This window comes from Phragmites australis, chromosome 4 (assembly GCF_958298935.1).
Source record: "Phragmites australis chromosome 4, lpPhrAust1.1, whole genome shotgun sequence".
Lineage (NCBI taxonomy): Eukaryota > Viridiplantae > Streptophyta > Magnoliopsida > Poales > Poaceae > Phragmites > Phragmites australis.
In genome coordinates, this window is record NC_084924.1 from 33,716,440 (window position 1) to 33,729,913 (window position 13,474).

General features: G+C 44.6%; 1 protein-coding gene across 1 annotated transcript; it reads left to right on the forward strand.

Moving 5' to 3' along the window:
* Nucleotides 1-3,683: 3,683 nt before the first annotated feature.
* On the forward strand, nt 3,684-5,960 carry LOC133916184 (NAC domain-containing protein 58-like). The gene is made up of 3 exons (XM_062359744.1): nt 3,684-4,064; nt 4,205-4,509; nt 5,036-5,960. The coding sequence occupies exons 1-3, from the start codon at nt 3,899-3,901 to the stop codon at nt 5,627-5,629; spliced, it is 1,065 nt and encodes a 354-aa protein (XP_062215728.1). The 5' UTR covers nt 3,684-3,898; the 3' UTR covers nt 5,630-5,960.
* The last annotated feature ends 7,514 nt before the right edge of the window (nt 5,961-13,474 follow it).

Genomic DNA, 13,474 nt, shown 5'->3' on the forward strand with positions numbered 1-13,474 from the left:
ATTTGATGTTTTTGAGATTGCATAGGCATGTTTGTGTACTACAATGTTTATCTTTACAAACCATGGTCGTGGAAGAATTGGAGTCGGTGTTTCTTATTTCTGAGTGCAGGAAGAGTGTACACGCTAGATGATCTAGCGCTATAAAAAATGATGCATCGGATGGTCCAGCGTTCAGACCAAGTACACGCCAGAGTAATATAACTCAAAAACAAAAAAACTCAAGTGCATGCCGGATGATCCGGCGATTGAGAGACATGAATGCCGGAGTATTTCTTGTAGAGATGGTAGATATGAAGGCCAGAGAGATCGCTAGAGCATTTATTATAGAGAGGGTGCAAAATCATGGTATGGAGAAGTTGAACGCATCAGATGTTCTGGCAATGGGACGAAGAACACGCTGGAGCATTTTGATCCGAGAGGTTGCAAAACTTGCTGGTTTGACAAGTTGCACACACTAGATGGTCCAACGCTCACGAGGTGTGCACGCTGAACTATCTGGCGTTCACGATTTCTCTGAGATGTGCTTTAACTGTGGTTTTTTTTTATTATGGACTAATCTATAATATAATTAGAGATGTGTGTTTATTTGTCCAATGTTGTGCAGGTGATGGATGCAACTTGGTGGCTGAAGGCAGGATGATCGGGGCCAAGCGAGGTACTTAGTGCCAGACGATCGAAGAGGCTGGGCGGAGTCGAAGGTGGTCCTATCTGTGCACATAGAAGTCAAGCAAAGCTTGGAAGGAATGATGAAGACGATGACAAAGTCAAGTGAATAATATACCGATGCAAGTGACAAGGTGGCCCGAGGGATCGGGAGCGGGAGAGACTTACTGATGGTTAAGATCGCAAAACAGAGTACACGTGTCGACATTAGGATGCTTGCTTGGAGTCAAAGCAAGTAGCAGTGACTCATGCTTTGAGAAGCATGCGAGATGGTTTCGGGGTTTGGCCTTAAAACCGTAGAAGGGTAGAGTGCACGTGGCATCATCGTGAACCTTACGTCGAGGTAAAGCTAAGTCATGAAGGTGTCACGATCATTCGATGGATGGAAGAGAAAATAGACCAAAATACACTCGGTGGCAAGTAGAAGCGTACTACTAGAGAGAAGTGTTTAAAAAGAAACTAGGAAACTTAGAGGTAAAGGAAACTAGACCTATAAATAGAGGGGTAGGACTATGGGAGAGGATGAACCAGCTACTTGAGCCCCTTGAGCTATCCATATGAGAGCCTTGTGATAGGTTTTTAAAGGAGATGAAGAGGAATGCTTAGCCTATATATATTAGGTGAGAGTTTTGTGAGAAAAAATCTTTGTAATCTATCTAAAATAGAGTTGGCCTTTGGAATAATGAAGTTTATTTTTCTTCTCATGCTTGCATTCGCCTCCTAGTTTCTCTCTATTAGTTCCCTTGAAAGTTTGTAAGTTTTTCGGTTTACGGTTGTGATTTTTGTTTTTATATTTATGCTAAAAAATTTCACCTTGTTAGAGTCATTCTTCTCGTTACTAGAGGCATAAAATTCACGAACAAATGTACACAGTTAGGTATTGAATTCCATTGTCTCTAAATCATCAACTTGGAGAGTTTCTTCCCCCGGTATCTATCTTTTTGGATTAAAGTGTTTATTTCTTCAAGTTGCAATCTTTTGCGGCTATGACTAGTAGAATTGGTTTTAATAGAACCTAGGGTTCATATACAATCATGAGAGCCATTATTTTATTTTCTTTTTGATTGCAACTTGCCTATTTCAAGATTTTGCTTCACTTTGAGTTTTGAGGTGCGTTGGGTAAAACGAAAGAAGAAGTTTATCTAATTTGACACTACATAAAAAATAGACAAAGGAGACACGAAATTAGTGATGGGTCGTGTTACGACCCGTTACTTATGATAATAGTGATGGGTCGTAACATGACCCGTCACTTATGTCAAGTCATAAGCGATAGCTAAGGTGGTAACATGCGCACGCGAGGGGAGGCGACGGGTTCGATTCCCGCTTGACGCAAAGACTGAAAATAGTGCTGAAAAAATAAAAGTGACCCGTGGCTAGTGGTGATAGGTATGTGTTGGGATGGCTCGGTTGAAAAAATATTTTTATGACTTTTTTATCAAAAAACGTGAAAAACGTAAATCAGTCATAAATGATAGGTTATAACTATGACCCGTCACTTATGACTCATAATAAGTGACGGGTCACGGTTCTCTAGTTATAGTCATAAGTGATGGGTAAAGATCCGTCACCAATAAGATCATTAGTGACTAGTCAAAATTTGATCCGTCACTTATTAAGGTCATAAGTGACGTGTTCGGGGGTGACGGGCGTAGAACCTATCACCCATGACGATTATGACCCGTCACTTTTAAGCTTTTTTTCATATGGTGCAAAAGAATCTAGTAAGACATTTATACATCCTTTCTAGTCGTTATTCTTGACCCTACACTAATCAATTTAGTCAAGAAGCAAGAGTCAATAAAATGATAGATTGGATCTGCCGAGTAGTTATGCGATGAAAAAAATGACAAGCAATTGAGTTCACACGTAGCTTTTGTCTGCATATTTCACTTTTCCAAACGAGAAACATTTCATGGCGCAAAATTTCACAGCATATTTTTTCTTTACTAAAATGCATCCGGGCATCAGGATCGTGTGGATTTTATTTGAAACAAGCATCGAAATTGTAGACTTGATCCTCGCCAAGGAAAAATAAAAATAAAAAACTGTAGAGTGTAGACTCCACATGCGGCCATGCAAGAGCATAATTTCGTACGAGATAAATCTGAAGACAAGCTAAGAGACTGCATATGGTACCACTGTCTACCAGACTGATCTGCTTGTTCAGTTGTCACTACTACCCCCTGCTTACCAAAAAGCTCCAGCAAACAAATCTTGCTCCAGCAACCTTGTTTGCGCACTGAATCCCTGTGTCGAGCTAAATTTATGACCTTGGTCTCACGACAAGACCCACAGATTTATCAACATGCTAGATGCATGTCCCTACATGCATGACCCACAGACCCACAGATTTTTTTTTCCAATTAACATTGCCCTTTGGTTCAGCCTGAAGTCACTGTAAACGTCTTTTGATCAAGAGATATATCGTTTATAACTTAAAAAATTCCATCTTGATAAGAGTTTGATCTGTGATAGACAGCGGTACATCCACCTCTACTAACTATCTAAGTCAAAACTTAGTTCTTAACCTCTTTGTTGATTGACTTGATACATAAACTGATTTTGCAGCCATCAAGTTGCCTCTATAAATACCCTCGTGAAAACAAAACGTTGCCACTAGAATACTATATGCCATGGAACGCTCTTGTGATTGAATATCTTGGTGTCTTTTCCCACGGTCGCAAGCCACAACATGGGTGATGGGTGATGGGTGCTGGGATTCCGTCCGATGCGATCTGCCAAGAAACCCCCTCTCCGACCTGGGATCGCTCGCTGGAAGCATCGGCCGCCAACACGTGCCGGCGGCAACGAGTTCGAGCAGCATCTGTCACCCCCGGGCCACCAGTCCCCGGTGCCATCACGCCGGACGTACGTGAGGAATAACGTTCTGACGATAACAACACAACCCGGTCCCCATTCCTCAGCCCGGCCGCGAAACGCACCCGGGCCCTGCGCCAGGCGTCACGCACGCAAGCGGACAAGAACCCGCGAGCTTATAAGCAGGCCCTCCCCTCCCGTCCCAAAAATTCCATCCTCTCACTTCTCCAAGCTCTCCCTAAGCTTTCTCTCCCCCTCTCCTGGGTGGGAGCTTTAGTTTACCCACTCCTCTCCCAGCTCGTAGCTTAGCAAAAGCTTCCGAGGTTACTTAGCAGCAATCGAGGCTAGTCGCAAGGGTTTTGTAAGGGGTCGATCGCGCGCGCTCGGTTGAGCACGTAGAAGGTCGTTGGTGCCAATGATCATGGCGAACCCCGCGATGCTTCCGCCCGGCTTTCGGTTCCACCCGACCGACGAGGAGCTGATCCTCCACTACCTCCGCAACCGGGCCGGCGCCGCGCCGTGCCCCGTGGCCATCATCGCCGATGTCGATATCTACAAGTTCGACCCATGGGACCTTCCATGTTAGTTCCTCCCGCGCGCGCGCACTCGATCGATCACATCGCATTTGATTTGTACATGCATGCAAGATCCCCACTTGCGCACTGCTAACTGATCCCTACCAGTAATTTAATCATCTTTTCCTCCCGTCTCTATGTTGCAGCCAAGGCCGCGTACGGGGACAAGGAGTGGTACTTCTTCAGCCCGCGGGACCGTAAGTACCCGAACGGGATCCGACCGAACCGCGCGGCGGGTTCCGGCTACTGGAAGGCCACTGGCACTGACAAGCCGATCCACAACAGCGTCACCAGCGAGAGCGTCGGCGTCAAGAAGGCCCTCGTCTTCTACAAAGGCCGCCCGCCCAAGGGCACCAAGACCAACTGGATCATGCACGAGTACCGCCTCGCCTCCGACGCCCACGCCGGCAATACCTACCGCCCCATGAAGTTCCGCAACACCTCCATGAGGGTACGTAACCGATGACCGGACCTTATAGATAGCTTTTGCATATACATGAACAACTAAGTTAAATTCAAAAGAACAAATAATGATCGAGATCCAAGCTTTTCCCATGTATATCTATCTAAATACATGTCAGTGTCATGCTAGTCTGCATACGTACGTGCCACTCATCATGTGCTCAGTTTTGTTGCACCGCTTGCGAAATGCACAGACGATGCACTTTGCACCCCTGATACATCTTTTTGCCCATGTTTCTGATACGGGTTCGTGGCGCGTCAGAATTATTTATCACATCGGTTTGTGGCTTGCCCATGGACGCAAGGGCCGCTTTAATGTGCTTATCTTAAAAGAAATGTTCTTTAGGTATACTTGGCATGGTTGCGCCAAGTCAAACGATCCGACAATGATAGCCGCGATGCATACGTGTGTTGATGATAGATTCATCTGCACCTGATTCGATCGTGTAGCATTAATTATTTTAATTCCGATCCTCTTTCTAATTTGTGCGATCGATCCTCTGCGCATGATGCAGCTGGATGACTGGGTGCTGTGCCGGATCTACAAGAAGGCCAGCCACGTGTCTCCGATGATGGTGCCGACGCTCTCCGGCCAGGAGCAGGACGAGCCGTACGCGACGTCGAGCGCCGCCATGCTCGTGCAGGGCAGCGCCGGCGCGTTCCCGATGCAGCAGGCCGTGGCCGGCGCGCAGAGGATGCCCAGGATCCTGTCCATCTCCGAGCTGCTCAACGAGTATTCGCTGGCGCAGCTCTTCGACGACGGCGTCCCAGACATGGCGCGGCTCGATCAGCATCATCAGCACGCCGCTCTGCTCGGCCACCTTGTCTCTAGCCAACTAATGTTCAACAACAGCAATAGCAGCATGTCCGGGCAGCTTCCGCAGATGGACTCGTCGGCCTCGATGTCAGCGGCGGGCGATGGCGCTGCCGGGAAGCGCAAGAGATCAGAGGAGTCCAGTGCCGGTGCGCTGTCGAGCCAGGTAGCTGCAACCAAGATGCCGAACGGCTCGTGCGTTGGTGCAACGTTCCAAATAGGCAACGGACTGCAGGGGCCAGTAGGCCAGCTGGGCCATCAGATGCTGCTCCATTCTAACATGGGGCTGAACTGATAGACATATAGTTCTCCACTTACTCATGCAGTCTGAAAATTATGCATGAGAATTAATTTGTGATGTGAACAATGGGCTCTATATATTACACCAAATATAGGCCTAAAACAGATAAAGCAATGGTTAAGATATAGGTAATTAAAGGGATTGTACTAGTAGAGTCCAGTATCATTTAGGTACATCATTATAGTTGATTGGGTTTGTGGTGTGTAAACATTTTTTTTCTCCTACATAGCATACTAGCTACTATGTATGTACTCAAGCTTAGTACTATATACAAAGCTAGATAGGGCTTGATAATACTTTGAGATCAATGACGAACTGGAAGTCAGGAGAAGGTGTTAAAATCGTACCGGCTTTGTTAAAACTGTACAAGGATTATTCTTCAATGTCAGCCATTCATTATGTCATGCTTAATTGCTTTTTTTTTGTGGAGCAGAGGCAGGGATTTGTTTTATTCCATCATCATCTAAGAAATGCTTATATTGCGTTGCTTTCAGGATTACAGCACTGATAAATAAAATGAACCACATAGATGCCGTTCAAGAGACGAGTGAAAGAAATAAATCACCACAGCGAGCTACCGCCTGCTCCGAGAGGATAATTGGTCCATTCAGAATAAAGAAAATGAAAAGGAAATAAGGAAAGGAAAAGAGAAAGAATGGAACCCGGATATTTAATAATTGGCTAAAGCAGGCAAGTTGCACATGACATGTAGTTTTCAGTTCAGGTGGTGGATGAGATCCTTTTTCTGCCTAAGGCTTCCTCAGATTGGCAAGAGAGGCCAGTGGATGTAGAATCTCTCCCGGCCACCAGCGCATCGGAATATTGGCATTCACATCAACAAGTCCAGGGACACCGGCGTCACAGAAGAAACAAAACTAGCGATCCATTTGGCGGCTCTGAGGGGGATCTATGCAGCCCCCCTGGAACTAGGAGGAGAACTGACGAAAATTACTGGAGGAGATTCCCTGACAGCTAGGAATCAAAGATGGAACTCAGAGTCAAATCATTGGACTGAACGCAGGTGTTAAGCTTAGCTGGATTTGAACTGGGTGTGTTGAAGTTTTCTTACGGCTCTGCTAGCTTCTATTACCGTTCTGCTTTGAATGTGAATTGAATGCTTTGCTGAAACATATGACCTGGAAAAATGGTAGTACCAGCTGACAGATTCGCTGGAAAAATACAGTAAACCAACACGTACGTCCTGCACCAGAAGAATTCCCTGAGCCATTTGAGTTTTTATTTTATTTTAGCCTTTTTAATCTAATATTTTAATAACAGTCCGTAAGCATCTAAATTTTCAGGAACTAGCTCCTTTTATCACGTCAAAGTGTCTGACGTGACTCTCAAATATAATCACATCATATTTATTGGTGTGACCAAAGTGGCTACGCTGACAGAAACCCCGAAGCTTTTACACGTGAGTTCCTTTACACGTGGGTTCGACGTGGCAGACTGAGTTGGTGTGACTCGAATGAACAGTGTTTTCACGAATGAACGGGTTGCGGTACTCTAAAATTTACGAAATTTTTTCTGTATGTCATATAATTCATGATAAATCTATTTTAAAAGGATTCGTCTCAATACCCATCTAGGTTTCAAAATAAAAAACTCCAAAAATAGCTACTTTTAGAAATTCTAGTAATTTTTAAGACCTCAAATAAATTCTCAAAAATCTGAGAAAATTCACTAATATTCCTCTCATATGGCGTAATAATTTCTAAAATTATTTTCACCCTTAAATTACTTGATGAAAAAGTAAGTTCTTTTGCAATGCTCTATTTATATGCATAAAAGGCTAAAAAAAAACTCGAGCCATTTCTGGGATTGCAGATGAGACCTTTTAACTGACAGTATCATGGTACAATCGACATGGAGATGCTTATCCACAAGTGATTTTTCCCATGCTGCGTCACGCAAGTACGTCAAATTAACCGCTGATTCGCTGTCCTAAACTCCTAACCTAATCAGAGTTAAAAAAAAAAACAATTGCCATTCCACCTCGTGCTTTATTTCCCATCCCATGCAGATAAGCTTTGAAAAGGGGTAAGACTCCTGAAACCCCTGGAATCTCCCGAAGAGAACAAAGACAAATAACTCACGGCCTAGTTTAACCATTTCCGCACTTAACCTCTAATAAAAATTGTATCGCACTGTTAAAAAAAAAGTTTAACCATTTCGCCCCGTAGATTCAGAGTATATTCCTTGCTGCATTACCTAGCTGTTTTCCCGTCTTGGCAGGCAGGCTGCTGACACAGTTGGGACTCCCTCTCACGTTACGTGACTCCAATCTACTGGCCAGTGCGACTTTCTCACCAAATAATCACGATTAATTAATCAATCAGAAATGGGCAACCTCATAGGCGATCTCGCTCACACCTAGCTCCAAGCCATCCGACATCCGTGCTCCAGTAGGAGCCAAGTATTCCATTCAGACCAGGTGCTATCTGTTTAGTATTGTACACTTGAAGAGCTGTCAGAGTGACGTGGAACGCTGCCGTGAGAGGTTCTACGGGCTACTACTAGAATTGGTCCAGCACACTGCGATCCTAGCCCACAAAAGGTAGGACTCAGGGTTTTGGTTGCTACCCTCGTACGTCGCCTAACTCAGGCAAGCGGGCTCGGGCTCAGCTCAGGCGCTCGAAAACGGACGCCTGAGAACTCACAGCTCCGAGTGAATAGTTACAGAACTAAAATTGACCATCTGCAATAATAATCATAGCAAATGAACTTGATCGGGAAAGTAACTCTTAGCAAATCGAAAAGGAAAAAAAAAAGTGACAAGCAAGCAAGGAGGAGACACATATAAATTTTGAAATATGGAGGAATCTGATGGCGGGGCAGCAAGATCCCTGAATTTGGAAGAGCCTAGAACAGCCAAAACATCAGATCGGTGCGAGCAGCGACACTAGGAGGTGCGAGTAGGAGGCGAGGTCCGGGAGGAGGGTGCCGCGGCCGGCGTTAGTAGGAGGAGCAAGGCATGGCTGAAGTTGGGTGTTGGCCTGTCGGCAGTGGCATCTCGATTGGTGGTGGATGCTCAGATCGGTGGAGAACGCAGAGTTAAGGAGAAAAGGAAGATAGGATCCGTCTCATAGGGTGAGTGGAGAGGAGGCAGGCAAGAGATCTCGGAGGCGGCGTGGAAGTGAAGGAGGCGGCGACGGACAGGCGAGCAATGCGGACGTGTGGGTGCAGATGCGAATGTGCAGCGCGAGAGATGCGGGACGTGGAAAATGTGGGCCATAGGACGGACGAAGATGCGTTGCAGAACAAAAACTGATGATATATGAATTAAAGATTTTTTAAGTAGGAGAGATATCTGAGAAGGAAGTAACTCATGCCTATTTTACTTATTCATCTTGATAAGAAAACATGCCCTCAATACATGTGGCAGCGCAAGGAAATAGAGCGCAGAGAAGCACGTCAAAAGGAGAACCGCTTCTCTGCCCCGGTTTTTTTTTTTCCAGGAATGGGTGTTAAACTTATCTGCTTCATGATTGTTCTCTTTGCCTTTTTCAGTTTGGATGTTATCAAGGTGGAAAGGTTTGGCACGCATATATGATATATTCACACGCTGTCTCAAGAGTAGCAGTGGCCGTGCCTTTTGTGTTGGTAAATTTATGAGTTTTTTAACGGATAGGATGTACGAGACTTGGCTTGTAGCTGGAAAAGAAAGCGGGGACATGGATGGCGCCAATAAACTGGGTGTAAAACACGAGACTGTAACGAGACCGTGGAGAGGATATTGTCCTGAATCTGATATCATCTCCTTTGAAAGATGTGATTTTAAAAACTGTTGAAAAGCATATGAATTAAACGAATTGTTTACAGTGCAAAAGCCTAACATCTGTTGCTCTCTATGCACTTCTTAAAAATATAGATATAATGGGCTTTTGTTGGGCTGTTATTTTGCTAGTTTTGTGAAATCAACCCATGTAGAAGAACAAGGTATCTCTGTAAGTAGACTTCAGTTTCGTGATGAACTTGGGCTCCAAAACTCTTGTATTTTCACTGTCATTACTGTCGAGTTTTTTTTTATTTTTTAGATTAAAAATTTAAATAAATAGATTTTCTGTGGAAAAAATTACAAATATAGGCGCCTGCAGCCTCTGAGAAGACGGTTAGGTCAGCTAACCGCCCCCTCAGAGGGCGGAAGACCTAACCGCCCTCTCAAAGGGTGGCTAGGGGGTGCCCGCCCGTGCTCACGCCTTACCGCCCCCTGAGGGGGCGAGTAAGGGTCCTTGCCGCCCTCTCAGGGGGCGGTTAGGGGGCTACCCACCCGCGTCGCCCGGCCTCCACCCCTCCGGCCTCCTCTATAAAAGGGGCTAAAAATAGCCTAAAATCATATTTTATTTAGAAAAAAAAATTGTGAAGAGGGAGGAGAAGAGAAGAGAGGAGAGGGGAGGAAGAGAGCCCGGCGAAGCCCTGCTGTATTTGATCTGCGGATTTGAAGATCACTTTCCGGTAAGTCCTTTTTTCTTTTTATTGTTGTTAATTAGTGCAGTAGTAGTATATGACATAGGTTTTAGACATGTATGATCTAGGGTTTAGAAAATTCTATGTTTAGTAGAAAATTATCAAATTTACTTAGAACATTGTATGATAGCAATGAAATATAGAATATTATTTTTACTATGTTAGTTTTGGAAATGTAGATTTTATAGAATAATAATTGTAGGGTTGTACTGTGCGATATAGGAAGTAGCACTATATGATAATATACGAATCTAGGATGTAGCGTTTAAAAAATGGTAGCATTTAATTTGCACATGGTAGAATAGCTAATAAATATAGATTGTATAGAGTAATATTTCTAGGTTAGTTTGGTTAGGACTATTATTGAAAACCTATTGTTATGTATGAATAGGTGTCGGTAAATTATTTTCTCCGATAATGAGAAATATAGTTCGTCGATCTTAACATTGGTTATGTTTGCGGGTGTTTTCAGGGATGGCAGATAAATTAATTTTTCAGATATATTATGATGAGGGTAAAATTAGGTATAGTCCTAACGGTATAAATCTGTCTGGATTTCGTCATGTCATGAAGGGTCTTAGTAAATCTAATGAGAGGACCGTTGTGGGTGTGTGCAAATGGCTCATACGGTTTTTCCAACTGGATCCGCAGCAACATGAGCTGAAGCTGAAAGCGGTCCTCAGCCGTGCTAGTCATGGATGCTTTGGTGAGCTTATTCCCATTGAAGCCACATCAACTTGGAGGCAGTATATAAAGATATCTTGTGAACGTGGCCTGCCTCTAATTTTGTTAGCTGAGGTGTACCTGAAAGATCAAACTGAGGTGAACTCTATGGAAACAGTAGATGGACCAAGTGAGGCAGTGGAAGATGACTCAAAATAGGTTAATGTCAGGTCCAGGGAAGATGTTGGAGATATTCCAGAGCTGCAACCGATGGGTATAGCCGATGAAGGGGAGCACATCCCTAGCATCATTGAAGAGATGGAGTTGGAGGATGAAGAGTTGGAGGAAGGCCTTGCCGATGGGGATTCATCTGACGAGGAGGGTAATGCTTCAGTGCCTGTAGAGTGGAGGGATCATGAATTTTCGAAGCTGATGGTTAGCGAGGTTGATCGGACACCGTGGCAGTACCATGAGAATGAAGTGTCCCAGGGTGCTATGTACCCTACAAAGGATGCAGTTATTGATGCAGTTAAATTCTGGTCGTTGTCTCTTCGGAGGCAATTCAAGGTTGTTTAATCCAATAAAAGGGGTACGATGTGAAGTGTTTGGTGCCGCATTGTCCTTGACGGGTGCACGCATTCAGAGGGAAATGGGTAGACTACTGGCAGTGCTCAATAGTTAAGGAACATAATTGTCACATTGAGGAAATAGAGTTCGCCCACCAGAACCTGTCATTTGCCTTTATTGCAAATGTTATGTACGGGGAGCTTGTGGACAACCTAAGGTATGAGCCACGATCAATAATTCGTGCTATTGAGCAAAGGTTCCAGTATACAATAAACTACGTGAAGGCATGGAGGGCGAAACAAAAGGCTATTGAGATGAGGTTCGGAACATATGAAGATTCATATCATAATCTACCTCGTCAATTAGCCACAATTTGTGGAAGGAATCCAGGCAGCTACTATGATATCAAGCATTACCCCTCGACTTATATGGAGTACAACGGGAAAAGAGTATTATAGCAGTAGAATTTTAGATTTGTTGTAACTTACATATGCATATTCGATTCGCGATGTACTCCTACGTATTCAAACACGTTTACTCTTTATGGTCCACTTAGCATGTCGTAACTGCATTTCATATTCCAAAACGATGGCATCCTAGTTGCATTTCTTACAAAGCTACTTATGCAAGAAGTGACACCTCGCTTACTCTGTCGGGAGTGTAACTTTAATCACGAAGTGACTACACTACTGAACTTTAACCATGACATGACAACACATGCCTCCTTGCGCAGGCTTTAGACAAGAAGTGACAACACTGGACAGCTTTTACCACACAATAAATGACAACACATGTACCAATAAATATGAAATCTCTGTCCATCAACAATGACACAACTTTCTCATTCTTCAAGATGGAATCCAATGCTCCTGCCACCATCTAAGCCCCTGCACTCACTCCTTTCTTCAAGAGCGAATCCAATGCTCCTGCCTCCCCAACCATAAATAGCCGAACCTCCATACGTTGATGCACCACTCATTTCTCAGATCTCTCAAGTGCAATGTCTTCCTCAGCTCCACCAAGCCCACAAAAAAAACATTAGGGGATTAGCTTACCTCAAGGTATCGAACCACCAATATGCTTCTGTGGTGACCTTTGCAGGCTCCGCGAGTCGCAGGACATCTCATACACCTATGAGTTGCGCTTCTTCATGTGTGCCAACTACGAATATGACAAGCCTCAACATGCAATATATGAGTATCGATCGGTATAACAACAGATATCAGCCACATCTCTACCGATTTCGCACCCTGTTTTACTAACCGCTCATCTTGTTCTATTTGTTCAGTCCCCTCCACCGCTCTGTGATTTTATTCAATGGCTCGACAAAGAGCAAAATGAGGAACAGAAGCAATGGGTCGACATGAACATGAGGTGGAGAAGGGAAGCGTATGCATGTCGGGAGTACGAGTAACAGCAAGAGGAATCTCACCTCAAGCGGGAGGAAGAAGAGCGCATGAGGAAGGCGGCGCACGACTATACTGTGGCTCAGGCTCAAGAGGGAAAGGAAGCGGGAGAGAGCCTGCCGTGCTAAGGCGGCAGGTCCCAATGCCCTCCGAAAAGGAAAATATCTTAGATGCACTCAGTAGAGAGTATCTAATGTAACCCGACATACTTCCACTCCCTAAGGTATGTTATGATTAGGATCGGCGCACTAATAAGTCGGACTTAGTGCGAACCGTACATGCCACCTTCGTTTCCTCGCCGTGTCGTCGTGGTTACAGTCTTATGTAATATTTTCACCCTATGTTTAATACTATGTTTGTCGTCGTTCGCACCGCATACCCACGTAATATGCTGCGAGTGCTAATTACTGATTTTTTATTCTCCGACTGTTACATAACCTACTCCAAATTTTCTTAAAGCCCTATTTTTAGCCCCCTTGCCGCCCTCTGAGGGGGCGGTTAGGCCTCCCGCCCTGGGGCGGCAAGGGGGCTAACCGCCCTCCCGAGGGGCGGTTAGCTGGCCTAACCACCCTCTTAGAGGGCTACAGCCCTCTCAGGGGGCTGCATGCGACTAGATTTGTAATTTTTTCCACGGGGAATCTATTTATTTAAATTTTTAATTCAAAAAATATATATAAAAAAACTCCATTACTGTCAGGCTTAGAACGATGGAAAGGCCCGCGTTTTCTTTTGC